General features: G+C 32.3%; 3 protein-coding genes across 3 annotated transcripts; 1 reads left to right on the forward strand and 2 right to left on the reverse strand.

The window, feature by feature from the left end:
• Window positions 1-726: 726 nt before the first annotated feature.
• LOC115699642 (aspartate aminotransferase, mitochondrial) lies at window positions 727-5,568 on the forward strand. Its single transcript, XM_030627146.2, has 10 exons — window positions 727-1,116; window positions 1,718-1,803; window positions 2,938-3,144; window positions 3,242-3,347; window positions 3,438-3,542; window positions 3,623-3,795; window positions 4,385-4,544; window positions 4,847-4,942; window positions 5,031-5,125; window positions 5,216-5,568. The coding sequence occupies exons 1-10, from the start codon at window positions 937-939 to the stop codon at window positions 5,280-5,282; spliced, it is 1,275 nt and encodes a 424-aa protein (XP_030483006.1). The 5' UTR covers window positions 727-936; the 3' UTR covers window positions 5,283-5,568.
• Window positions 5,569-5,808: 240 nt separating this feature from the next.
• LOC115699643 (shaggy-related protein kinase eta) lies at window positions 5,809-10,735 on the reverse strand. Its single transcript, XM_030627147.2, has 12 exons — window positions 10,379-10,735; window positions 8,586-8,684; window positions 8,409-8,468; window positions 8,031-8,303; window positions 7,872-7,946; window positions 7,738-7,794; window positions 7,360-7,500; window positions 7,226-7,276; window positions 7,050-7,145; window positions 6,781-6,864; window positions 6,503-6,604; window positions 5,809-6,376 (listed from the first exon to the last, which is right to left on the reverse strand). The coding sequence occupies exons 1-12, from the start codon at window positions 10,487-10,489 to the stop codon at window positions 6,281-6,283; spliced, it is 1,245 nt and encodes a 414-aa protein (XP_030483007.1). The 5' UTR covers window positions 10,490-10,735; the 3' UTR covers window positions 5,809-6,280.
• Window positions 10,736-19,685: 8,950 nt separating this feature from the next.
• Window positions 19,686-24,902, reverse strand: LOC115698821 (peroxidase P7). Its single transcript, XM_030626012.2, has 3 exons — window positions 24,440-24,902; window positions 24,178-24,369; window positions 19,686-20,392 (listed from the first exon to the last, which is right to left on the reverse strand). The coding sequence occupies exons 1-3, from the start codon at window positions 24,653-24,655 to the stop codon at window positions 19,844-19,846; spliced, it is 957 nt and encodes a 318-aa protein (XP_030481872.2). The 5' UTR covers window positions 24,656-24,902; the 3' UTR covers window positions 19,686-19,843.
• Window positions 24,903-25,261: the final 359 nt, after the last annotated feature.

Here is a 25,261-nt window from a genome sequence, read left to right on the forward strand (position 1 = left end):
TGTAATGACATTCTATTGTAATATTACATCACTTGTATAAAAAATAATTACACTCCTATAGCTCATAGCTCATGAATCCTCATTACAATTACTTAAAATTACTATCTTACCCTTATTTTAAACTTTTTCTTACTTTATTCAAAAAAAGAAAAAACTTTTTCTTACTAAAGTATGAATAATTTTGTCAATTTACTATTTATTCTTCAATATTCATTCCAATAACAAACTAAACATAATAATCAATTCTTATTACAATTCTTATTTCATTACATTACTATTACTATTATAATTACTATTTCAATCTTATAACCAAAAAATGGGGTTAGAGTAATTTGCGGCATAAATATCTAAGTTTAATAGTTACAAATTAATACATAAGTTTAATTTTTGGCGGTAATAATACAAGTTATAATTCTAGAACTTTTGTAGGTGTCTCGTGACAATTCTTGACTGGTCCAAGTCATTAAATTTTTATTTTTTTTAAAAAAATTAATTTAAATATACAAATAAGAAAATAACATGTAAATAATGACTTAACATTTAATAGTCACGTACTTACCGAGTTTTAAAAATATAACTTAGTATTATTGCTGCTAAAAATTAAAGTTAAATATTTATTTACACGAAAGTTAAACTTAAATATTTAAGCTGTAAATTATTATTATTTTTAATTTATTATTAAAAAAAACACCTATTATAACAAATAGTCACGTCTTGTTAGACAACAACAACATAAAAGACTCTAGAACAGTGTCACGCAGTTCAAGGCCGCGTTTTATCAAAATCTCAAACATATAAAAACCCAAAATTTCCCATTCATAAATTTGCGCTTCCGTCTTTCACTCCTCCTCTCCTCTTTCTCTCTCTTCAACCAACCTTAGTTTACTGCTCCATTAAATTTTTAGACAGAATCAAAGTTGTAACGATAATCTTTTCATGGCGTTTCGCACCGCGATCTCCAACAACGTGATCTCTCCCGTCCGTACCTCCGTCGCCGGAGCGAGATCCATCTCATCGTGGTGGCAACACGTCGATCCGGCACCCAAGGATCCGATTCTCGGTGTCACCGAAGCTTTTCTTGCGGATCCCAGTCCTGATAAAGTTAATGTTGGAGTTGTAAGTATTACTGAGCATTTTTTGGGCCTTAGACTGCCTTCTGGCTTCGTCACTCTGCTTTGTTTTTGGTTTGATCTTTATCTCTGTTTTTTCTCGGAATAAGAAAACGAAGAGTAGGAATTTATTTCGAAGATTAAGAAAATGGTCATTGAATATGAAAAAAGTAGAGGAAATTCAAATGATTTTATTTATTATTCACTAATTTTGTTTTTATGGTCGTAGATGAAAATTTACGATTGTTAATTTGTCGATGTTTCATTTATGAACTCAATTTTAATGTATCTACGTATACTTCAGAGGATGAGGTTTGGAGAATAATTTTCTCGTAGTGATTAGAATTAAGGAGTATTTTTTTTTCGATTTTTCAGGTGCATTTTCATTGCTACCAAACTTAAAAATTAGTTTTTTTTTTTTTTTTTTTTTTTTCTTTTCTCTTTCTTAATTCTATTACTTAATTTACTGTATGGCTATAATTGGAGTCAACATTTTGATTTTGTGCAATGTTCTTTGAGTTTTCTGGTATCACAACACTCTTATTATCTGGCTCCTTTTCTTCGTTTATGGCTGATATATTTTTTTTTTCAATTACTTCAATAATTAGGGCGCTTACCGTGATGATAACGGGAAGCCTGTTGTTCTTGATTGCGTTAGAGAAGCAGAGCGTCGGATTGCGGGTAACTTGAACATGTAAGCTTCTTCGTAATATAATTGTTGTATCGTTAGATTGTTTATTGAATTAATTTGATCAATTTTTAACATTGCCTAAAATTATATATGCTACTTTCTTTTTTGCTGAAAACCAAGATTGCTAAAACTCAAACAAACATGCCACTTTCTTAGTTTTGTGTAATGTATACCTTTCCCATGAAAAATGTTCTGTTTTGGCTTTTCTTGGTACTACTTACAACTTTTACAGTGGTCCCTCATCTTTCTTGGCCGCTACATGCTTTTATTCTTTTGTCACATTCAACTATGCATACTTTACTGGATTGATAAGTGCGTACTTTTTTTTTTCTTTCCTTTGACAATGTGTTTGAAAAAATGTTCTCTAGAGATTGCTGTCCGTTGTGGTTTCTTTTTGTATCTAGTATTCCATTTTATATTCATTCGTGCATACGTATGATGATGATATATATATTGTATACATGTATCTTGCATAAGGTTTCGAATAACAAATATGCAAGAATAAAACTGCAAAAGTTTACTGATTAGATTCTAAATGTGCGGATCATGACAGAAGGCAGAACTTTGCCAACTTTCTTTTTTTCTTGTGTGTGACAGAAGGCTGAAGTCTGCTAACTATTTGTATAGTGTGAACATTAGATGGAGCTATCTGATTTTGCATGTGTTTACGGGAATTATACTAATATTCCTTCCTACAGAACTCTATCATTCAGTTAAATCTTATAAAATTTATATACATATATAAAAAAATGTCAATTATATAAGAAAAGTAAAAGTACATCATCTTGATCAGTAATTTACATGATTCGTTAAGTACAAGATTCGGGCTCTGTTTCCTCTAAATGAATCAACAATTTTGTTTCAAATGAAAAGGTGGGGCCGCTTAGCCACTGTGCTTTATGTTTGGGGGATTTTCTATCTAGGATTTAAACTGTGCCAAATTTTTGGCAGAGTAAGAAACCAACAAAAACTTCCTCGTCAAATACGTAGAACTCCCTTTCCACAAGAGTGTGTTGGTTTGAGTGGATACTTAATAGTTACAACTGAGAACTGTTATTGTTGATTTTTCTTTTGGTTAATGTTCAGTTGTAATTTAGCTGATATAATGTGCTCACTTCATTAATTTCTTGCTGTTAGGGAGTATCTTCCAATGGGAGGGAGCATGAAGATGGTGGAAGAGACACTAAAGCTGGCCTATGGAGAGAACTCTGAGTTCATCAAAGACAAAAGGATAGCTGCTGTGCAATCTCTCTCTGGAACAGGTGCATGCAGGATTTTTGCAGACTTCCAGAAACGTTTTCATCCTGATTCCCAAATCTATATACCAATTCCAACATGGTCCAAGTGAGTTGTATTTAAACATTACCACTGATGCTCTTATCTTTTAATAACATTTGAACATTTGGATTTATTTCTGATTTATGGTTCTAATAATTTACAGCCATCATAACATTTGGAGAGATGCCCAGGTTCCTGAGAGGACTTTCCATTACTATCACCCAGAATCTAAGGGGTTAGACTTTGCTGGACTGATGGATGACATTAAGGTATTGGTTGGTTGAACTGCTACCGTTTCCAAGTTAAACCCATGTTTCTTCTATCAGCTAATTTTTCATAAACGTTTCTTTGTGATATAGAATGCTCCAAATGGTTCATTCTTTCTACTTCATGCTTGTGCTCACAACCCAACAGGAGTGGATCCTACAGAAGAACAATGGAGAGAAATCTCATATCAGTTCAAGGTAAAATCTTTTGATTTCCTTTTCTCCATATTGTACCCTTGAATTGTTTCACTTTTTCCTTGACAAGTTAATGATTTCAGGTAAAAGGTCATTTCCCCTTTTTTGACATGGCATATCAAGGTTTTGCTAGTGGTGACCCAGAGAGAGATGCAAAGTCCATCAGGATTTTCCTTGAAGATGGCCATCTTCTCGGCCTTGCCCAGTCATATGCAAAAAATATGGGTCTCTATGGTCAGAGAGTAGGATGCCTTAGGTATGTATATAAATACGTTGCAAGATAACTACATTATATTTCTGAAGTTCCATATTCATCTTTGTGGTTAAAATAGCTAAAATGGTTAAGTTTTACATTGTTTGCATTTTATTTCGGGTTTCTCCAAAGAGCAGCTGAAACACTTGTTCAAACTCCAGTGTTTCAGCTTTCTTCAAAAATGTTTACTGAAATATAATTAGACTTTCATCTCTGTATAATAAATGTTCACATTATTAGTACTGTCCACTTCTAAATAAGTTTACATTATACAGTATTTTTTTAAATAGCTGCTTAAAATTAGAGAAAATAATTCATAGAAAATTAGTTTTAGGCAACCAATAGTGGCCTCGGCATACGCTTAGGCCACCCTACCACATTTTGGAATGTCAACTTTTTGCTTAATGTCGTATGTTGTTATTATTGGGTACAAAAAGAAAGAACCAAGATTAGACAATCAACTGGGTTAGATTTTCAGTACTAAATTTTGAATGAATACTTTAGGGTATTATTGTCTTTAGTCTTGGAGGACTGCTCATGCTTGTTTAAGTATCTAATTTTTTATTTCTATTTTTTTTCACTAAACTTGTAGTTTACTATGTGACGATGAAAAGCAAGCCGTGGCTGTAAAAAGCCAATTGCAGCAGCTTGCTAGACCCATGTATAGTAACCCGCCTGTGCATGGAGCACTCGTAGTCTCAATCATTCTTGATGATCCAGACTTGAAGAAATTGTGGCTCAAAGAAGTCAAGGTAATGTATTTATACATTTATTCATTCTTCGTATATCTTAATCTCTTTCTGGAGTAGTTTAGCGTTCATTTCACTAAATTTCATACCAGAGTGTTGTACGAGAGAACTCTGTGAGCATAAACCTGATTAGTCAGTGGTACTTGATATGCTTAAAAAGCTTTACCCTTTTCACTACATGAATAGTTATCATCCATTCTCTTTTTTTGTCTCTGAATTATTAAATCCTCTCATTAGTCAAAAAACAGCCACTTTTATTTTTCAACCATCTAGTAATTTCTCATAATACTATGTATAATCTATAGGGCATGGCCGACCGCATCATTGGAATGCGAACTGCTTTAAGAGAAAACCTTGAGAAGTTGGGCTCGCCTTTATCGTGGGAGCATATAACCAATCAGGTATGATGGATTGTTGTAGGAAATAATTTGTTTGTAATTGTATTTGTCTCTTGACGCAATTAAGAATTATTTTGATGGTGGCAAACAGATTGGCATGTTCTGCTACAGTGGGATGACACCTGAACAGGTGGACCGTTTGACCAATGAATATCACATCTATATGACTCGCAATGGCCGTATAAGGTAATTTTGTGTTGTTTTTAATTATTTTATTACTAGAGAAATGAATTCATATATTTATATCTAAAATTGAACTTTTCTCTTGGTATACAGCATGGCGGGTGTTACGACTGGAAATGTTGGATATCTGGCTAATGCTATACACGAAGTGACCAAGTAGGGCTCATTGAGAGGTTGCAAGGTTGCAAATGTCTCTACATTTTTGTTAATTTCTTGGCTATAATTCCCTCTAATTGTTAAAGGGATAGCAATAAATATTATTTTTTTTCTTTTGAAAAAAAAAAGGAAAACAATATAATTTCTTGGTCACATCAATTGTTCTTCCTCCATTTTTCGTTGGAGGATTTTGTAGTTTTATTCAGAATTGCACTTCATACCGAAACTATGAAGAGCGCAACATTACTTATTGGAGAATAAAAATGGTGCATTTAATTATTATAATTTCAGTCATAACATTCCCATTTTTAATCAAATTTTATTAATCAGAAATTTGATCTCCACGCCTAGAATGCGAGGAAATTCTAATTCCAATTTCTGTTATTATTTTTTTCTTCTCAATGTTAAGCTGCAAACAATTCTTTTCCTTTTCTCTAGGAATGTACAATTTTTTGCCGAGGCAGCGGCTTAAAGAACGAAAAATTAGACCAAATTAAATTAAAGAAGAGCAAGAGAGAAACACAGCTGAATTTAAAACAATACCAATTTATAGTTCTTGAAAGGAATTGCAACAAACAGCAAAGAAATTAAAAGCTTGAAGGAAATAAATTTAAAAAAAAAACAATGACGAAACAGTATTTGCTTACCTAGATAGATAGACAATGAACAGAATCACCTTCTTATACTCTGCCATTTTTTGGGGGGTAGGGTTCTTCAGGAATTCTTAAGATCAAAACAATTTACAGATGAAGGAAAATACTATGTTTAATACTAAATGACATTTTGTCGACAGTTTCCCAAAGTTAAGCCGAACAACAGCAAGTATTTGTGTACATCTTTAGAGGAAGAGGAGAAACAGCTGCTGATCGGTCAAAATGCTCTTGGTTCGGATATACAGACCACACAGAGGCCCTTTTGGCTTCCCATACACATATATATATATATATCTACCACCAGAAAAGGACAGTGATGATTTCCATGTTTTGTATCATCACATTTTTTTTAAGTACCTACCAAGTGTGGGAAGTTCTGACTAGCCTGCCGCCGTATATGTTCGGGTATAAGCCTGTTAATGAGTTCAGGCGAAGCTGCTGACAACTGCAATACGAAGTTCAGGCAATAAGAGGAAACACCAAGTAAGATTGCAAGCCATGCTAAATAGATGCATAAATTACTTAAAAGTTACAAGTAACAACAATAATCAATGTTCAAACAAAAACTCACTTCATGCTTGAAGTTGAATAGAGGTGGCAATGGGCGACCATTTGGCAGACGAGCATTGGGTTCACGAAGTTCATCAAAGAACGGATGAGAACATGCTTCTAACTGTTATTAGAGCCAAAGAGAAGGGTCATCATAGTTTAATCAACTAATGTTGGGATGTTTATCAGAAAAGAAAAACTAATGTTGCCATGAAACCAATAGAATCTTGAGATAATATGGAGACTGCAAAGTTACAGACTAGACTATACAGCACTAGAAGATCAAAGATTAAAACTTACAGCAGTACAGCGAAGACTCGGAGAATATTGCAAAAGTCGCGATGCAAGGTCAATTGCTTCAGGAGGCATCCGTTTGTGGAAGACCTTGAAGAATTTGGTGAGAGTTGTAATGTTAGCGAGATATAAGACAACAATTAATATTGGCTTTTTGAGACAACAAAACATAGGAGAAAAAAAACAAGACGACATGTTCAGGAAGCAGAGAGCAATAATATTTCCATTGCACAAACACTCGTAACATTCACACTTGCATGCATATTATGTAATACCTTGTGCCAAGGATGAGCTTTAATCTGAGGGAACCTAAAATCTGTGTAGCTAGGATTCATGCATCGAATTTCTTCTCGAGTTGGAGTGCCAAGAACCTGCATAAAAATGTCTAATATAAGCACACTTGATTCTAATCAAGTAATCTAGTAATTTTGACAAAACTGTGAAAGTCAACCTTGATTATCTCTACAAGTTGGTCCACTTTATTCTCTCCTGGAAACAGAGGCTGTAAAAGAGTTTAAAAGATTAGAAGCCATAATAAATATTCTATTATTTTCCAACTAATAAAATCAACAGGAAAATCCTAACCTGGCCTAGAAGGAGCTCAGCAAGGACACACCCAGCTGACCAAATATCAATAGATGTTGTGTATTCCGTTGCACCGAAGATCAGTTCTGGAGCTCGATAGTAACGAGAGCATATGTATGATATATTTGCTTCACCCCTCACCTACAGAGTCCCAACCATGATTCATAAAATCATTATTGAAAATTTAATTTAATGTCATATCCGTGTCCATGGCACCAACGTGACATCCCTTTTATTGCATATGTAACTATGTTCACGAGATTGGTCTACTGATACAACTATTGAGAGACTCATGTCATGCCCACTTTACAATTCTTATATATAATTATACATATATATAGAGTAATATAAAAGGGGAAAACAACAAGGTAAGCATACCAAAACTTTTGCACTTCCAAAATCACAAAGCTTAACTTGGTGAGTAAGAGGATCAACCTGCAGTATATATGCAGCATAATAGGTTAGACAAACAGTCCATTATATAAAAGAACAAAACCCACCTAGAAACATACCAAAAGGTTCTGTGGTTTCACATCCCTATGGCAAACTCCAGGAACAGTATGGATGTAAGCCAGGCCTCTGAAAATCTGAAAAGTTGTGTTTCAGTTTTTATTAATATACATTCTTGATAATTTCCAACAAAATTGGAACTGAGAAAGATAATGTCGTACTTGATATGTATAAAGTTTCACATATATGAGTGGCATCCTCTGGTTCATACTGCTATAGTGCTTCAGAACCCTATACATGGTTTCTGGTACGTATTCCATGACTAAATTCAGAAAAAGCTCATCTTTACTTGTTGTGGAGAAGAAACAATGCTTCAGTGAAACCACATTTGGATGATCCATCAAACGCATTAACTGCAGTTCACGATTTTTGTATCGTCTGTCCTGCAAAACTTTCTTTATGGCCACTGTTTCTCCAGTTTCCAGACATTTTGCCTGAAATAGAATAGATTAGAGAAGGGTAGAAAAAATACTAATAGATTAGACAAGGGTAGAAAAAATACTAGCAAGTTTCTTTTCTAATGAGACAGATATTTATACCTGGAAAACAATTCCAAATGATCCCGTACCAACAACACGTTCAGCCATGTAACTAATTGTCTGTCACAAGCACAAAAGAAATACACTTCAGAATACAAATAGGTGAATATAGATAAATACATGTATATATATAAAGAGAGAGAGAGAGAGGAAAAGCAAGAATCTTCTACTACTTACCCGTTTGGGTTCACCATTCTTGCCGCCAATGGTTGTTGAAATGATATGACCAGTTACCTGATCATTGCCCTCAATAACAGTAGATGACGCTGACATATCCTGCAATTTGTAATAACAAAAAGGTTTTAGCATCAGCAAAAGGTACAGAATTGCCAGTGCCCCATACACTTTCTTAGGCAGCATCTAACGGAAAGCAGTTTGATCTATTGACAATTGTGCCTCAATGAACAGCCTTGTGAGCAAACATATTCATATCATATTTATGTGGTAATGTAATAATTATAATTTGAACAATAGTTTTCCATACAATTCACATGGATTATTTATTTTTTCTTTTTTTTTTTTTGTAAGGACAATTCACAGGGTTAAACATATAAAAGCACAATAATCTTTGGAAACTTCTTTCTATTTTAAATCTTCTACATCTTTATATAGCGAAACCCTGCGAACACCTCTTGTCTATTTTGAAACGTCCGAATATAAGCTAAACAAAGACAAAGTACGAGCCCGTTAAAAACACACCAGGCACTGAAAAGGAAAATTTGACATCCACTAAATATTATGACAAAACATTAAATGAACTAACATAACTACCGTGTACAAATTGGTATCATGACATGTAAGTTTCGATAAAGCCAAAGGAGGACGGATTTTAAAACATATTTAAGTTCAAGAAAAACAGGAAGACCATAGCTCACAAGAAAGCATCAGTAGAATATTCTAGTGCTTTCTTGAGAGTTATGGTGATGAATTATCTCTTTATTGGAATCTAAGTTAATGCTCTTCAAACTTGCAGTCCAAACAAGAGAGTACAAAGAATCAACAACTTTAACATCCTGAAGCAAACTAAAACTAGTTTGAAGAACAATCCATCAAAGAAAGTTAAAGCACACAATGCCACATAGATTTACAAAGCTAGCGCAAACAATGAATCCAAATACACGTCAAAGTATGATATGGAAGAAAAAAAGGTGCTAGGACAAGGATTGAGATCAACGAGACAATAAGTGCACCAACTAAGGATCAACGCAATTATTTCAAAATAGAAAATTACGAAGCTAAAATTGTCAACATTGACTAAATTGAGGACAGAATATTGGCGAAAATAAATGGAGAAATAACTAGTAACTCCTAATGTTCGCTATTTGGAGTTCAAAAATTGGAAATCCACAAATAGATTTTCCAACAAAAATGAATTTCAGCTGAGCTGGGTTGAATCACATAATTTTCTCATTTTCTTTCTAATTTTGTTTTGGTTTGGTTATCAAGAAAATTATAACAACACATTTCGGTAAAAATACTTTTTTACAACAAATCCTTTTTCGGCAAACGACCAGGAAAAAAATGAACTCAGAAAACGTACTTAACCTGAATATGAAGATGAAAGATCTTGGTCAGAAAATTGGTAATGAAAATTAGAAAAATATATCAAATAAATATAGAAAATTAAGTTGGTGAAAAACAAAGTTATGAAATCAAAGAATAGACAAAACAGAAAGAGCATCTAATATAGAATAATCAAATTTAGAAAGAACATCTAACACAAAGTCTTGCCGATGAAGACCAGGCCGGAAACTTTCGCGGAAAAACTTGAGGCTAGCTGAAACCGACATCAGAGAACCAAAAACATCCAGATCGCTCCCAAATTAAACATAAAATCAAGGTTTTGAGCTGGATCAAAGACGATCTAAGCACCGAAACATACTTATTCGTACACATACACATATCTAGAAAGAGAAACACAGAAAACGAAAGTAACGAGGTGTTGTAGAATGTAAGTTCAAAAATAGTACCTTATCGGTGTCCATTTCGGAGGCGCGTCGAGTAACGAGCTTCAGAGCTTCATTGTTGTCCGGTTGTGGCTGTGGAGGTTGATGGTGCGGCCCCAAGGGCATGGAGGCCATGTGAGACGATACCTCTCTCTCTCTCTCTCTCTCTCTCTCTCTCTCTCTCTCCTAGCTCTTCCTTCTTTTCTTCTCTCTCTTTAACTCTCCTTTTCTCTCTCTTCCTTTCCTCTTTTGCCTTCTCTCTCTATCTCTCTCTTCTCTAATTATTTTCCCCTGGTTTCTCTCTCTTTTGTCTCAGTTGGAATTAGATAAAAGCAGAAGAGAAATTAGACCTACTCGCGTAATGATGGAGCGTGGCTTTACGCTCCAATGGGGATTCTCCATCGCTATCTTGTTATCTCTGTCCGTATTAAGGCGAGATCAAGCACGGTCGAGTGCAGCGTAAGAAGTTGTGGGCCGTCGTTTTGGAAAAGCAGAGCGACAATAATCACATGGGATGGAACACTAATGTTTGCAAATTAATACCTTCAATTAATTTAAATGGTTGTTCTATCCAAAAAAAAAAAAAAATAATAATTAATTTAAATGGCTAACCAGATTGAATTTTTTTTTTTTCAAAAATACTATTGCCTATTTTGAATAAATATTGGATTTGTATTTAGTAAAAATTATTGATAGATTTTCGTTTTGTTACCTAGACTTTTTATTTTTTAAAATAATATAAAATAATAAGAGAACTATTTTATATATATATTTTTTTAATTTACAGTTTGAGTTGTTCTGTTAATTTTTTCAGTAGATGTGGGTTGCTATACGGATTTTGATTGCGATTTAAGTTGCTCAGTTAATTGTTATAGGAATTTATGTGTGGAATGAATTCCTTAAAAATACAAAAAAAAAAAAAAAAAACTATTTTAAAGTGTAAAAATAAAAAAAAAATCCCAAAATAATACTTTAAATTTAATTTGTAATTTTTCATTTAATATAACCAACCTATCTTAACATTTCTTTGGAAACGAAGACTACTCAAGGGAATAAGGGGTATTTAAGAATGAAAACAAGAAACTGAATTAATCTTAAATGTAATGAAAAACAAGAAATTAAAACCTATCTAGCAATGAAGACTACTCTAAAAAATGATATGTATCTAGGAAACTTTTTTGTTTTCTCCAAAAAAAAAAAAATAGTTTCATAATTTCAAATTTATTAAAACAAAGTTGTACAAGAGACTTGAAGGGTGGCTTATGAAAATTTTATCAAATGCAGGTAAATTGGTTTCCATTATATGTTGCTTGCTCTTGCGATGTTAGTTTACCCTATGTCTACTTTCAAGATTCCTTTATCTATTGTCGTAAAATGGACGTTATGGTTCAAAGGTTTTGGTGGATCGGGAATGTGGACAAGAGCAAATTCCTCGCCACTCGATGATGGGATTTTCTTTGCCAACCAAAAAATCGAGGAGGTTCAGGGTTTAAGAGATTTGAAGATTTTAACGGTGCCCTTCTGACTAAGCTTGCTTGAGAAATTGCAACTAACAAGGAGAAACCTTAGGTAATTTCTTTCAAAGTCAAATGTTTACTGAGTTTTTTTTGGAAAATTAAATATAATGAAATATTAAGGTCAAAAAAATAGTATTAAGAAGAAAGGAGACACGATTTGTTACGTGGTTGGGGCGCCTTAGTCGACGAGGTCGTATTATTAGCTTTTTTGTAATGGAGTTCCTACGACATAAATAAGTATTTTTTGTTTATGAAATTTTTAAATCAAGTTTTTCGAACCCTTTGCGTGGAAGGCATGGTGCCATATTTATAGGCAGCTAAGTTAATGAGCCAGACGAATTTGGTCTGTACTAGGATTTTCTTATCAAATGAGTCCACTGGTATGCGGTAAAATACAATGAATTTCTACTTTCATAAGCTATTGGGCTGGGTAAGTGAGGCTTGATTCCCAAAATAATTTGTTGTACGGTGCATGGTACTGTTAACATTGATAGCTAGCATGTGTGCTATTGTTGAGAAAGAGAATGTCAAAATATGGGTGCAATGCACAAAAAGGTGAACACCTTTTTTTACTGTGAGCCTTTGCGGAATCTAACAGAGGGGATAGGTCGCCAAATTCTTTGAGATTGTGTTAAAGGCGTGCCATGTATGTGCTATCACTACAAATAATCCTTTTAGCTTATGCTTCTGAATGGCCCCCGGGGGCATCCGTCTTGTGTTCCTAAAATTACTTTTGTCCTTAATATTTAATTGGAGTTGAATTGCTGATCCAGGAACTTGATAGATCTAAATCTTACCTGAACATGCCATCCAGATTTATGTCCACTTGGGAGATGGGCCATCTTGTTTTTTTGTTTGGACTAGTTGATGGGCCTGGTATCTTAGTGGTCCTCCGCGAGGGGTCACATGTCACTTCCTCGGGAACACAGATAATATTTTCCCCCAAGCCTCCATTGATTGGGAGTTGCAAAGGCTTGTCACCTTCATCTAGATTTGAAACCTCTTTCGGTTCCATTAACTAAGTTGCCCACTTGGTATTCTCCTTTAGGGTACTTGCATGAGTACTTCTGGACTCTTCACATTCTGATGGTATAATCCACGTGGTGGTATATCATTGGCTTGTGCAAGTTACATAATATATGAAGTGTATGACGTGTTAGGTGTCATACTGACGGCTAATGCATCAGCGCTTTCTTCGAGGAAAATATCATCATTAATACTAGGCCCTTCAATTTTGATGTTTGCATTAAATGCAACCTTTGATGTTCCTCGACTGTTGGATCAATGAAAATGATGTTTTTTAGGATTTAATCTTAGCCCTTAAATCAGAAGCACATGAATCGCCATGACCTTATAAATAATGTTCGAATAAATGGTTTAACACTTTAATCACTTCTTCAAATTTTGAAATTTTTGTGGAGAGAAAAATTTCCAACACCCAAAAAAAGTTTTTTTCGTTGAATGACCAACCTAGCTTCTAAGCTCTTCAAAAAATTGTTCCACCTTCAATCACGTTCGTGTCCAAATTCCAGCTCCTTAACTGTCATTCCAACAATCCCATCGTCGAAGTTTTATGGGGATCTCGACGAGTTTACCAAGAGGTTACACAACCTTCACAAGAAAATTTCGCAGTCGTTTACAATTTTTTACCACCACCCCTAACTTCAACAAATACAAGTAAGTACACTTCTCTAGATTTTTGGAACTACCCTTTCTTTATGTTGTCGTTAGGGTAATAGGTCGTAGTTTGACTTCCATGAATTAGAAGATTTTATGGATTTTTTTTTTTTGTGTTGATAAAAAATGTTAGCCTCCGCTGCATAGGGTGGTTATTATGTCTGTTTGGATGAAGACGTAGAGACTCATAAGAATTTTACGAACTTTGAAGTTGTTAGTATTTATGCCCTAAAAAGCTTGTAGATATATATATTTTTTTATTGTAATTAGTAGTTAAACAATTTGATATATGTTTGGATGTTGAATTATTAATATTTTTTATATAATAATTTGTTGGGTTTTATGCCCTAAATAAAACTCCATTTCAATGTAATCCATTTTATTCAACATCAATAAAGAAACAGAAGTATTTTTCATTCATTTGTGTATGTTTTGGTTCACCTTATCAATTGCTTGTCTATTTGATTTATAAATTCATCTGAAACCCTTTTCACATACTTGATCCTGTTTATTGTGTTGTCAACATTTTGGAAAGTAAACATGACTATGTGAATAAAGTTTCCTAGATTTATCAGACACAGGGTTTTACTGATATGATAATCTACAACAGAGTTTACTTGCATTTTGAGAAATACTATGTTCTTTCCAGAGCATTGGTTAAAGTAAAGCTCAAGTTGGATGCATGGAGTATGCATCGGAAGGGACCGATATTGAACTTTGACTTAGATTTATTAAACTTACCGTAATATCTATTCAAGTCAATATCGCATAGTTGATCCTAGATCAAATAATCTTAATCCTGTTATGATTAGGCTCAATCTCAAGAGGTTATTTGTGTTCTTTGATTTGTTAGTTAAGCCTACTTTTGGGTCAGGGTGATACGTACATTTTGGGAACACGGTAGTGCGATTGAGTGGGAGCGCTAACATAAACATGGAATCTATAGCTTCTATCTGGCGAATAGTAAGTAAAGGATGATCTCCTTCGAGCTTGACCAAACGAAAATAAATGGTGGAGTACTCATTTCACATAAGCTGAAATATCATTTATACGGGGTTAAGTGTTTTAAGGATAAAATACATTGTAGGGTGTAACGGTAATCTAATGCCTTTACAATGTAGATCATTCATATAGATGATCATTGATCAAATTATGATTATAACAATGGATAACTAATGATGTGTCTATATGGTGGAACATATAGAGCATTCTATATACTGAGAGTGCAATTCTAAGTTTTATGTGTAGATTCAACGAAGAATTAATAAGTCAGTAAAGTTAGGTTATAAATTCTTGATCTACTTATTGGAAGCTCGGTATATAGACCCATGGTCCCCCCACTAGTTGAGATAATATTGCTTGTAAGACTCATATAATTGGTTTTAATTAATCAATTATAATTCTCAATTTAGACTATGTCTATTTGTGAATTTTTCACTAAGTAAGGGCAAAATCGTAAAGAAAGAGTTTTAGGGGCATATTTGTTAATTATGATACTTTGTATGGTTCAATTAATAAATATGATAAATGACAATATTATTTAATAATTATTTATAGTTATTAAATAGTTAGAATTGACATTTAAATGGTTGAATTTGAAAATTGGCGTTTTTGAGAAAATGAGATGCAGAAATGATAAAACTGCAAAATTACAAAAAGTGAGGCCCAAATCTACATTGCCTAGGCCGACCACTTTTATAAGTTTTTTCATCTGATATTTTCATTATTTTAATGCCAAATAATTCAAACCTAACCCTAGTGGAATGCTATAAATCAATAGTGAAGGCTTCAGGAAATTTACACTTAACTTTCTACTTTTTCCTTCAAAGAAAAACCTGAGCCTTCTCTTTCTAAACCCTAGCCGCCACTTCTTCTCTTTCTTCTTCCTTGAAATTTCGAACCACTTAGTGATTAGAGTAGTGCCCACACACAGCAAGTGATACCTCAATCATAGTGAGGAAGATCGTGAAGAAAGACATTCAACAAGAAGGAGTTTCAGCACTAAAGAAGGAGAGAAAGAGATCCAGGTTCAGATCTTGATAATACTCTGTGACATAAAGGATACAAGGGTTAGAGATCTGAACGGAAGGAGTCATATTATTCCGTTGCACCCAATGTAAGGTTTCTCATACTTTATATGTGTTTATTTCATAATCGTTTTAGAAGTTCATATTTAGGGTGTTAATCAACATACTTGTGAGTAGATCTAAGATCCTGGTAAAATAATTTCCAACATAATTTATATATAAATATCGAAAAATTCTGTATTTATATATGAGGCTATGACTTATATTGTATGGAGAATTAAGATCATTGATCATGCATAAAATAGTCAATAACATATTAAAGTTATAAAATCCTTAATCAATGGTTGCTATTACGGTTCATTGATTGTAACGCCCTGACCCTCAGGGACGCCACGTGTGTGCTTTTATAAACTTATTATCACTAATCTATAAATTTTGAAAAAGTGTGGTTTAATTTAAATCTTTAATTAAATTCAAAATAAAGACTTCCATTTTAAATATCGTCGTAATATAGGGATCCCCTGTTTATAAAAATTCTTTTACAATAGATTACATTTCTAAACATAGAAAGGAATTTGATCCTGCTTCCCATAAGCCAAGACCCCACGGCTGATATGTACATTGCTGGGAGACCTCTGACTCATGGCCGAATACAACTTCTAACTTCCTTACCTGCACCACAAAGCACCCGTGAGTCACAATGACTCAGCAAGAAAAGCTACTAAATAAAATCATAGAATGTGCTAGCAAATTTCATTTACCAATAGGTCATACACATTCAAGGTGCATAAATAACTTAATGTCTATGAGAGCACACTTATTACATAATCAAGTATATTCATAGTTATTCATAATCAACAATCTTTGTGTTTCATACAACACCCTAAACATTTATCATTATAAATACTCACCTTCAGTGCTTCATAAAACACTCTAATTCACACATGACCATAACCTCATAATCTCAGTGCTTCATAAAGTACTCTATAGACAAGTCTGCTATAGACAAGCCATGTCTGAAGAAATTCTAGCTCTTGCTAGAAATAAATCATATATTGTTGTCCCTTTGCCAGAAGGGAGAGAGCCTATTAGTTGTAAATGGATACTTATAATCAAGGACAATCCTGATGGCTCTGTTAACAAGTACAAAGCTAGGTTAGTAGCCATAGGATTCCACCAACAACCTGGCTTTGACTACACTGAAACATTCAACCCTGTTGTGAAACCAATTACCATCATAGTCGTTCTCACTTTGGCCATTTCTAAAGGATGAAACATTAGACAATTAGATGTTAATAATGCTTTTTTTAATGAGGTATTGCAAGAAGAGGTCTACGTGACACAACCCCTGGTTTTGAAATCACCATTCAACCCAATTTAGTTTGCAAGCTACACAAGGCTCTCTACGGGTTGAAACAAGTTCCAAGAGCTTGGTTTGAAAGGTTGCATCACTGTCTCTTATCATTGAGATTCACTTCATCCAAGTCAGATCATTCCCTATTCATTCTACACAATGCATCCTCCATCACACTTGTCCTTGTGTATGTAGATGGCATTTTGGTCACTGGAAGTGACCCCAGAACAGTTGCATCTCTCATTACTTCACTTCACAATACTTTCTCCCTAAAAGACCTAGGGGAACTAAAGTATTTCCTTGGAATTGAAGTTGCAAAAACCAACAGTGGCCTTCTTCTATCTCAAGCTAAGTATGCTAAGGATCTCCTCTTCAGAGTAGATATGCATGATGTCGAACCTATTTCTACACCTATGATCAGTGGACAAAAACTATCTGCCTATGGCAGTGATGTCTTTCCCAATCGACAAATGTACAGGTCTATAGTTGGAGCTCTACAGTACCTTACCATAACCAGACCTAAACTATCTTATAGTGTTAATAAGGTTTGTCAATTCATGCAAAAACTACTTCAAAATCACTGGCCTGCTGTCAAGAGAATACTTTGATATGTGGCTGACATTATTCATTATGGTCTTCATTTCACCAAGCCTCAAAACTTTGAAGTAAAGGCCTTTTGTGATGTTGATTGGGGCACTGATACAGATGATAAAACATCCACTTCAAGTTTTGCCATCTTCTTTGGTTCAAATCTCATTGCCTGGAAGTCTCAAAAACAGCACACTATTTCCAAATCGAGTACAAAAGCAGGGTACAGAAGCCTTGCTAATGTGGTTGCTGAACTTGTTGGGCTTCGTTCCTTATTTTCTGAGCTCCACATACAGCTGCCCCAACCTCCAACTGTCTGGTGTGACAATCTTAGCATAGTTTTGCTCACTACAAATCCTGTTCTTCATGCTCGCACCAAATATATCAAGTTGAATTTGTACATTGTCAAACGTGTTCCAGCAGTGGATCAACTGGCAAATGGCCTAACCAAAGTAATTTCCAATCAAAACTTCTCTAGTTTTTTGATCCAAAGTCACCATTGTTGATGCATTTAATGCTGAGTTTGTGGGGGAGTGTTAAGGGAATTCAGTTGTAACAGTTAGTCTGTTAAGTTAGTTTACTAACAGTCTGTACTTTTTAGTTAGTAGGTTAGCTTTTCGATTGTAACTAATCTTGATTAATTGCTTTCAGCTCCATTGTATAAATACTGTACTAGCTGTTCTCGTTGAATACAATTGAACTCTTTCACTCTAACTTTGTGTTTCTTTCTCTCCTCTTTCCTCTCTCTCTCTGTTTTTCAATTTCAGTGTTCTTATTCATTCTTTGAATAATAATGTCAAAGAGATTCAAATCTCCTAACACAGTGGAATGATTTGCTATTACTGAATTTTTCATTTGATTCAATATTTTAATATATCTTTTTTTAGTATGCATATTGTAATTACAAACCCTTATAACTAATATATCTTTTTTTTCTTCTCAAAATATGTCATTGAAAACTGTTTTCTAGTTTAGTATATGTTCTAGAAATTTTGGTTACATTTCATTTTCAAAAATGGTATAGGTAGATAATATTATATGTTATTTTAGAAAATAAGAATGTAAAATTGATGAATTTTTTCTTTTAGAAGGGATTCATCCTTGAGATAATTACATAAGATACTATTTTTTTGTAAAAAAAATTACATTTTTACGTTCAAAGAATTCTTTTTTACATTTTTACGGTTTTTCATAGAAACAACACGAAAACAACAACAAAACTACATAAAAATAATATAAAAATAATAACTAAATAACAACAAAAAATAACATACAGAAAACAAAAAATCAACAGCAAATTAACAAGAAAATAATATAAAAATACTGTATTTTCTGTAAATAAAATTAAAAAAATCGTAAAAATATTTAAAATTCCGTGAAGTTGTTTTTCTGTAATTTTTTTTTTGTTGTTTTTGTGTATTTGTGACTTCATCTTTTTCCTCACCACTACCACACAAATGGAGCCCAAGTTTGAAACGTTTTGTGAAATGACTTATGAGATGGGCCTGGAAAGTGCTAATAGCCCAATCATGTATATCAGAACTGAACTGAAGTATATTATTAAGAGCTAATGCTAAATTCAGTACCACCACAAGTGTCATAATCTATTAGGTCAAATTAAGTATTTAGGAATATTTTATATATTTTTATAAATAATAAATACAATGAAATATTATAGAATACTATTAATTATTTGCACTCACTTAGTGTGGTGAGAATGCCTAATTATTTGATTATAACAATTTTTTTTTTAAAAGAAATAGCGGATTTTATCTAATTTTTTAAGAAGAGAATTCAAATTTATTAATATTATTATTTTGATAAATTTTTACACTATAAAAAAATAATATAAATATATTTTTCGAGACAGTACTAGTTTCTCATTTAAATCAAAATTTTATTTTCTCAATTCATATCTAATAATTACACATTTCACACCATTTACAATACACTATTTTTATGGTGTAGCATTAGTATTAGAATATAAGCATTGTATCTGAAATAAATTAACTGGCGTGGATGGTATATTTCTATTTAATTTTACAATGTCTAGAACGTGTCTCTAAAAGGAGTATAAATAATTAAATATAACCTTGCAAATTTAATCCCACACCACACAGAGATTTTCGTGAAACCCATTTACACACGCACACAACTAATAATGATAAGGTCGCAATCTTTCGTTCTTATTTTCTTCCATTTTGGTCTCACTCACAACATTTAAGATAATAATTAATGAATCCAAACACAAGACAGAATAATTAATAATTATTATGCAATACACAATATAATGATAGTAGAAATTATTTATTTAAACTAATTATAACTAGTTTACCACCCCACAGCTCTTCCTAATTTGGCCATTGGTCCCAGTTAAAGGACTAATATTCCCCATCTTTACCATGGCACTGGCGAAATCATTGAAGAATCTAAACTGTCTATTACTATAGGTCGTGACTAATGAGTCTTGTGATCCGCCATTAAAGAGTTCCTGATCAGAGTGGAGAAGTCCACGCTTATTGACGAGTTGTCCAAAGTAGTTGTTATCGAATCTATTCTGGGTGGCGTCGAAGGGAGCAAGGTTGGTATCGCCACCGGCGAAAGGGCAGTTGGCCTGGCGTGTGGTGGCGAAGGTTGCGTCAATGTTGGTGTCGTTGTAGATGTGTGTTCGAAAGTTGAGGCATTGGGACAAGCCAAGGGTGTGGGCACCAGAAAGAGCGGTCATGTCAGTGGCACTGAGGCCTTTGTTGGCAAATCGGCTGATGAGAGTGGCCAGGTCGGAGCTTGGACTAGGGAGGTCTCGGTTGGCGTCGCTTTGGCTGGCGGTTGTTGAGTCTCTTCTTCCCAATGGTACCGGCCATAAAGGTCCCCCCAACTGTGCCCAAAAATTAATAAATAGAAAAATTATAGTTTAAGGTTTTTGTTTTGTTTTTATTATAAAGATTATGCTATTATATAAATCAAATACACATTCATTTACAATAACAGAAACAACAGAAAATATGGGGAGGAGATATTCTCCAACCATTGATAATCTCTATACAACTCTAAACCATGCTAAGCAAGCTATGAGTAGCCATAATGGTCATCCACCTTACATGTTAAATCTTAAGAAGAAGATCTAACAGATGATGCAGAAACTAGGAAAAGTCTGTCTCACTGTCTCCACATGCGTGATTGGCAGCTTAGTTGAGAACCAATTAAAACCATGAAACAGAGTTTTTGCCTCCATTTCGTGGGAACATTAATTTTATTCTAATTTGTAAAGTAAAATAAAATAAAAAAGGAACTTGGTAATTTATTTTAAAGAATAAAATAAATTTTAATTGTAATTATGAGTTTTTTCCTTTTTAAATAAATAATATACATATATAGAAAAAATTTACTATGGGGAATTTGAAAAGACCCATGATACCCTTTGCTTATTGGTGAACTGCATGATAATATTGTAGTAGTTGTATGGTAATCGTTATTTAATGAACATCATATGATAGAATTTTCTAACGTGAAAATTTTAAATATTTCATTTTTTTTCTTACCTCTGGTGAGATTTGGGAGAGATTATTTGCACAAAGAGTGATCTTTCCTTACATTGGATGATCTCTGAAGGAGTTTTGTTTATTTTACGATGAGTTAGGGATGATTGAAGGAGTTCAGTTTGTGTATATCAATTTTTGTAGGGGGATCGAAAATTGTAGGTGGAGTTGGTGTTGTGGCTTTCGTTGTGCTTCAGTGGAGTTTGTAGTGTGGGATTTCTTAGTGTTGAGGTAATTAGAGTAATCAATTTGATTTTTTTTTTTTTTAAATATTGATCAAATTGTGGGTTTCCTCTTGAGGACAAAAAAATTAAAAACCTTGAAGCATACCACTTCAACAGAAGTAACCTCTAGCAATCATTTTTTTTTTTTTTTTTTATGAGAAACTATACTAACATTATTCCAGCCAAAAAAAGCTCTATTATAAACATTATTAAACGCCACACGGATTTCTAAGTCAACTCTCAACCGATTCTAATCTACTAGCCAAAATTTGTACCCTCATTTTAGTTCACTTGATAATGTAGATCCCAATATATTTTAATACAGCACCAATAAAAACTTTTATTTCTAGTTTTTTTTTTTTTTTTTTTTTTATTTAAGCGTTTATATATTACATCAGCATAACCTGGGACTCGAACCCAAGACCTCCAATACACACGCACCCCCTATGTCCACTTGAACTAGCCTCAAGTGGTTTCTAATTCCTCACACATAGTCCTATATATATAAACATAATAAGTTATAATGTCATAAGCTCCATGTGTGCTGTCAATGCTTTTGTAATCGCGCGCGCCATAGTAAATTATAAGATATTTAGGCTCTTGCCAAGATTGATTTTTTTTTTTAAAAAAAAACTCTTGTTGCCAAGATGAAAATTTTGTGCTATTTATATCATAAAAAAATAATTGTGTTATATTTAGTTCACTATTTATAATTGGACCCTAATTTTGTAATTATTATTGATTAGTCATATTCAATATATTATTAAGAATATACACAAAAAAATTATTATTTTTTGTCATCAAAATTATAGTTAATAATGAATGTAAAATTTTATAATAGCCAATTAACCAAAATAATTAATGTGAAAAAAAGTTGAATTTATTATAAGTCCTTAATATTTTTGAACCAAATTTAACATAAGTTTTTAAAACACTATTTTTCATATTTTTTTTTTTTAAAAAAAGTGTGTTAAAATATAATAATATAATATTTTTTTGAATAATAATATATTTACAGATAAATTATAGACAAACTTCTTGTTGACATTCAGATGTGTGACAAATTTACGTCTAAATATTAATTTTAAATTTGTTAAAATAATTTATGGTCTACATATATACTTCAAATATTCAATTATAAAAATCAAACACGTTTCTATTAGAATTTTGCTTTTGAATTAATTATTACAGTCTTTAGACATTTTTTTAAAAAGATGTTCACATATTTGTTTGTATTAAGTAAATTTTTAGTATTGTTTAATGCATATAAAAATAAAGGAATAATTTGTTGAATAAATAAATAAATATAAAAAGGATAAAGTAATGATATGTGCATGTATTTGATTGTACACTCAGAACCACTACAGGAGTATATATTATATTCGTTTAATAAATTATTAATTGCGGTTACGTCGATTAGGTAGTCTACAGTACACTTCCTATGTTTTGGTACACTTGTTATTTATTTTGACATCGGAAGAGTATTTTAGTTTAAATTGTTTTATGATATTGAGTACTAATTATTTAGGACTATAACTTATTTAATTTTTTTTATGAATTTTTAGTAAATTAAAATTAATTTATAGTGTCAAATATATGTTTAAATAATTATTTACCATTAATATAAAAAAATAATCACACATCTAATAAAATAAAATATTTCGATATTTTTAATACGGTAAATTATTTAAGATTTACAAGTGCCATAAATAATTACATATACAATCATAAAAAAAATATACTAAAAAACTATTTAAATTACCATAAAGATGTTCCGAAAAATTAGTATTTTAGAAAATGACTAATTTGCAGCATAAATAACTAAGTTTAACTAACAGTTGCAAATAAATATCTAAGTGTAATTTTTGGCGGTAATAATGCTTAAGTTATATTTTTGGAACTCTCTACGTACCTAACTGTTAAAATATTATGTCATTATCCACGTGTTATTTTTTTATTGGTATATTTTAATTATTTTTTTTAAAATAAATATTTAATGACTTGGACCAATCAGAAATTGCCACGTGGCAATTTACTTAACAATTAACAGTCAGGTACCTACAAAAGTTTTAGAATTATAACTTAGGTATTATTACCGCCAAAAATTAAACTTATATATTTATTTACAACTGAGAATTAAACTTAAGTATTTATGACACAAATTACTTCTGGAAAATTTAGGAATGTATTATACATTTATCCACAAATATATTTACGTATATTATATATATTCATGATTTTGACAAAAAATATGTAAAATAGAGAAGAAGACAATATATGACAGATATCAGTTTGAAAATGAAAAAGCACAAAATCCAAAATATATACAATTTTTTCATCAAGCACATCCACTCAGTGATAAAAGGTTTATAAGAGAAAAAGCAAACCCAATAATAGTATTTTTGAAAAGCCAATTAAGTTTTTTTGTTTTTTTTTGAATAAAAAATCCAATTAAGTTTGGTACTATATAGATATGTTTAAATATATTATAAATTGAATTTATATATAGATAACTTTCAGTGTTTTTGGTACATAAATAAATTGTAATTATATTTTTGTTTTTAGTATATACTATATAATATAATTATAAGAGATTCTCATAAATTTCAACAAAACTTTAAAATAATTTAGAATGTTTTGATATTTCATATGCACGTGTAGTAGTAGCGGTTTGAAATCATCATTTATTATTTAAAATTATTTTGAATCTATGTAACTACATTATATATTGGTGTGTAAAAAAAATGCCAATATTATCCATACACTTGAAAATTTCAAAAGATAATAAGTATACTATGTATATATATGTATTTATGTTAAATATTAATAATGAATCAGGGCAGGCAAGATAATTAAAATAAATTTGTTAAAAATATTTATATGTGGATATATATATATACCGAAAGAACTCCTTCTCTTGCAGCAAGTGCTAAAATATCAGCACAAGAGACAGTGTTACTGCAAACCCTCTCCACTCTTGTTTTGATGTCATCGATCACATCCATTCCTCTTACTGAGTTCCTATTTGGAAAAGCATTTTGTTCTCCCGTGAAGTTCGCTGTGTCATCCAATAGTATAGATCCATCACAGCCCTGCAAAATCATATATATTGTCATAAAAATTACACAAAATCCCATAACCAAAATCATTTTCTATATATACATTTACAAAGCAGTCGTGGAAGAACAGGCGAAGAATAGAGGCAGCCATGCGAGGCTCCTTCCGAACAGCTTGCCTCATGCCTTGGCGTACGATCAGCACAAGCAATGGACACGTGGATGCATAATAGGATGGAGATAGCTGTGCATCGATACTAGAACTACTCATAAGTAGCCAGCCAATTATTACTACAAAATAGTACTTGAAGGAGTAAGACATGATATATATAATATAAGAAAGCTTTTCTACATGGATTTTGGGGTTTGAGAGCAGTGGCAAGCAAGGCAAGATTATATATGTGAAGATATAGTACAGTTATGAAATGAAGTTAGTATGTATATATAGGCTTATAATAAGGTATCATCTATATTATATTGGGTAAGTCTATAATCTACACTCTTTATTTTGTAAATCTTTAAATCTGTTTTGGTATTTAATTGAATTTTTTAATTTTTATTGTTAGTGAGTCCCACATTATTAATGTGTGGAACTATAATAGAATATATAAGAAGAATTAGCTACTCTTCCTACTGTCAATTGGTTTTGAAATGGAACTCCATTCACTTTATCCCAAATTATGAGATGTTAGAGAGTTCCATAGGGTTTGAATTTTATTTTTGACATAGTAATTTTTTTATAATTTTTTAAAAATTTACAACTAATTTTAAATAAATATAGCTATAAAAAATTACTATATAATTATATTAGGAAAAGAGTAAACTCCTTAATTAAATGGATTTTATGGTAGAAACCCTGATAACCTGTTTTGATAGATAAGAATTTAGGAATGGAAGTCATGGTAAAGTGTGCTCTCACATAATCAAT

Source organism: Cannabis sativa, chromosome 8 (genome assembly GCF_029168945.1).
Source record: "Cannabis sativa cultivar Pink pepper isolate KNU-18-1 chromosome 8, ASM2916894v1, whole genome shotgun sequence".
In the NCBI taxonomy this organism is placed as follows: Eukaryota; Viridiplantae; Streptophyta; class Magnoliopsida; order Rosales; family Cannabaceae; genus Cannabis; species Cannabis sativa.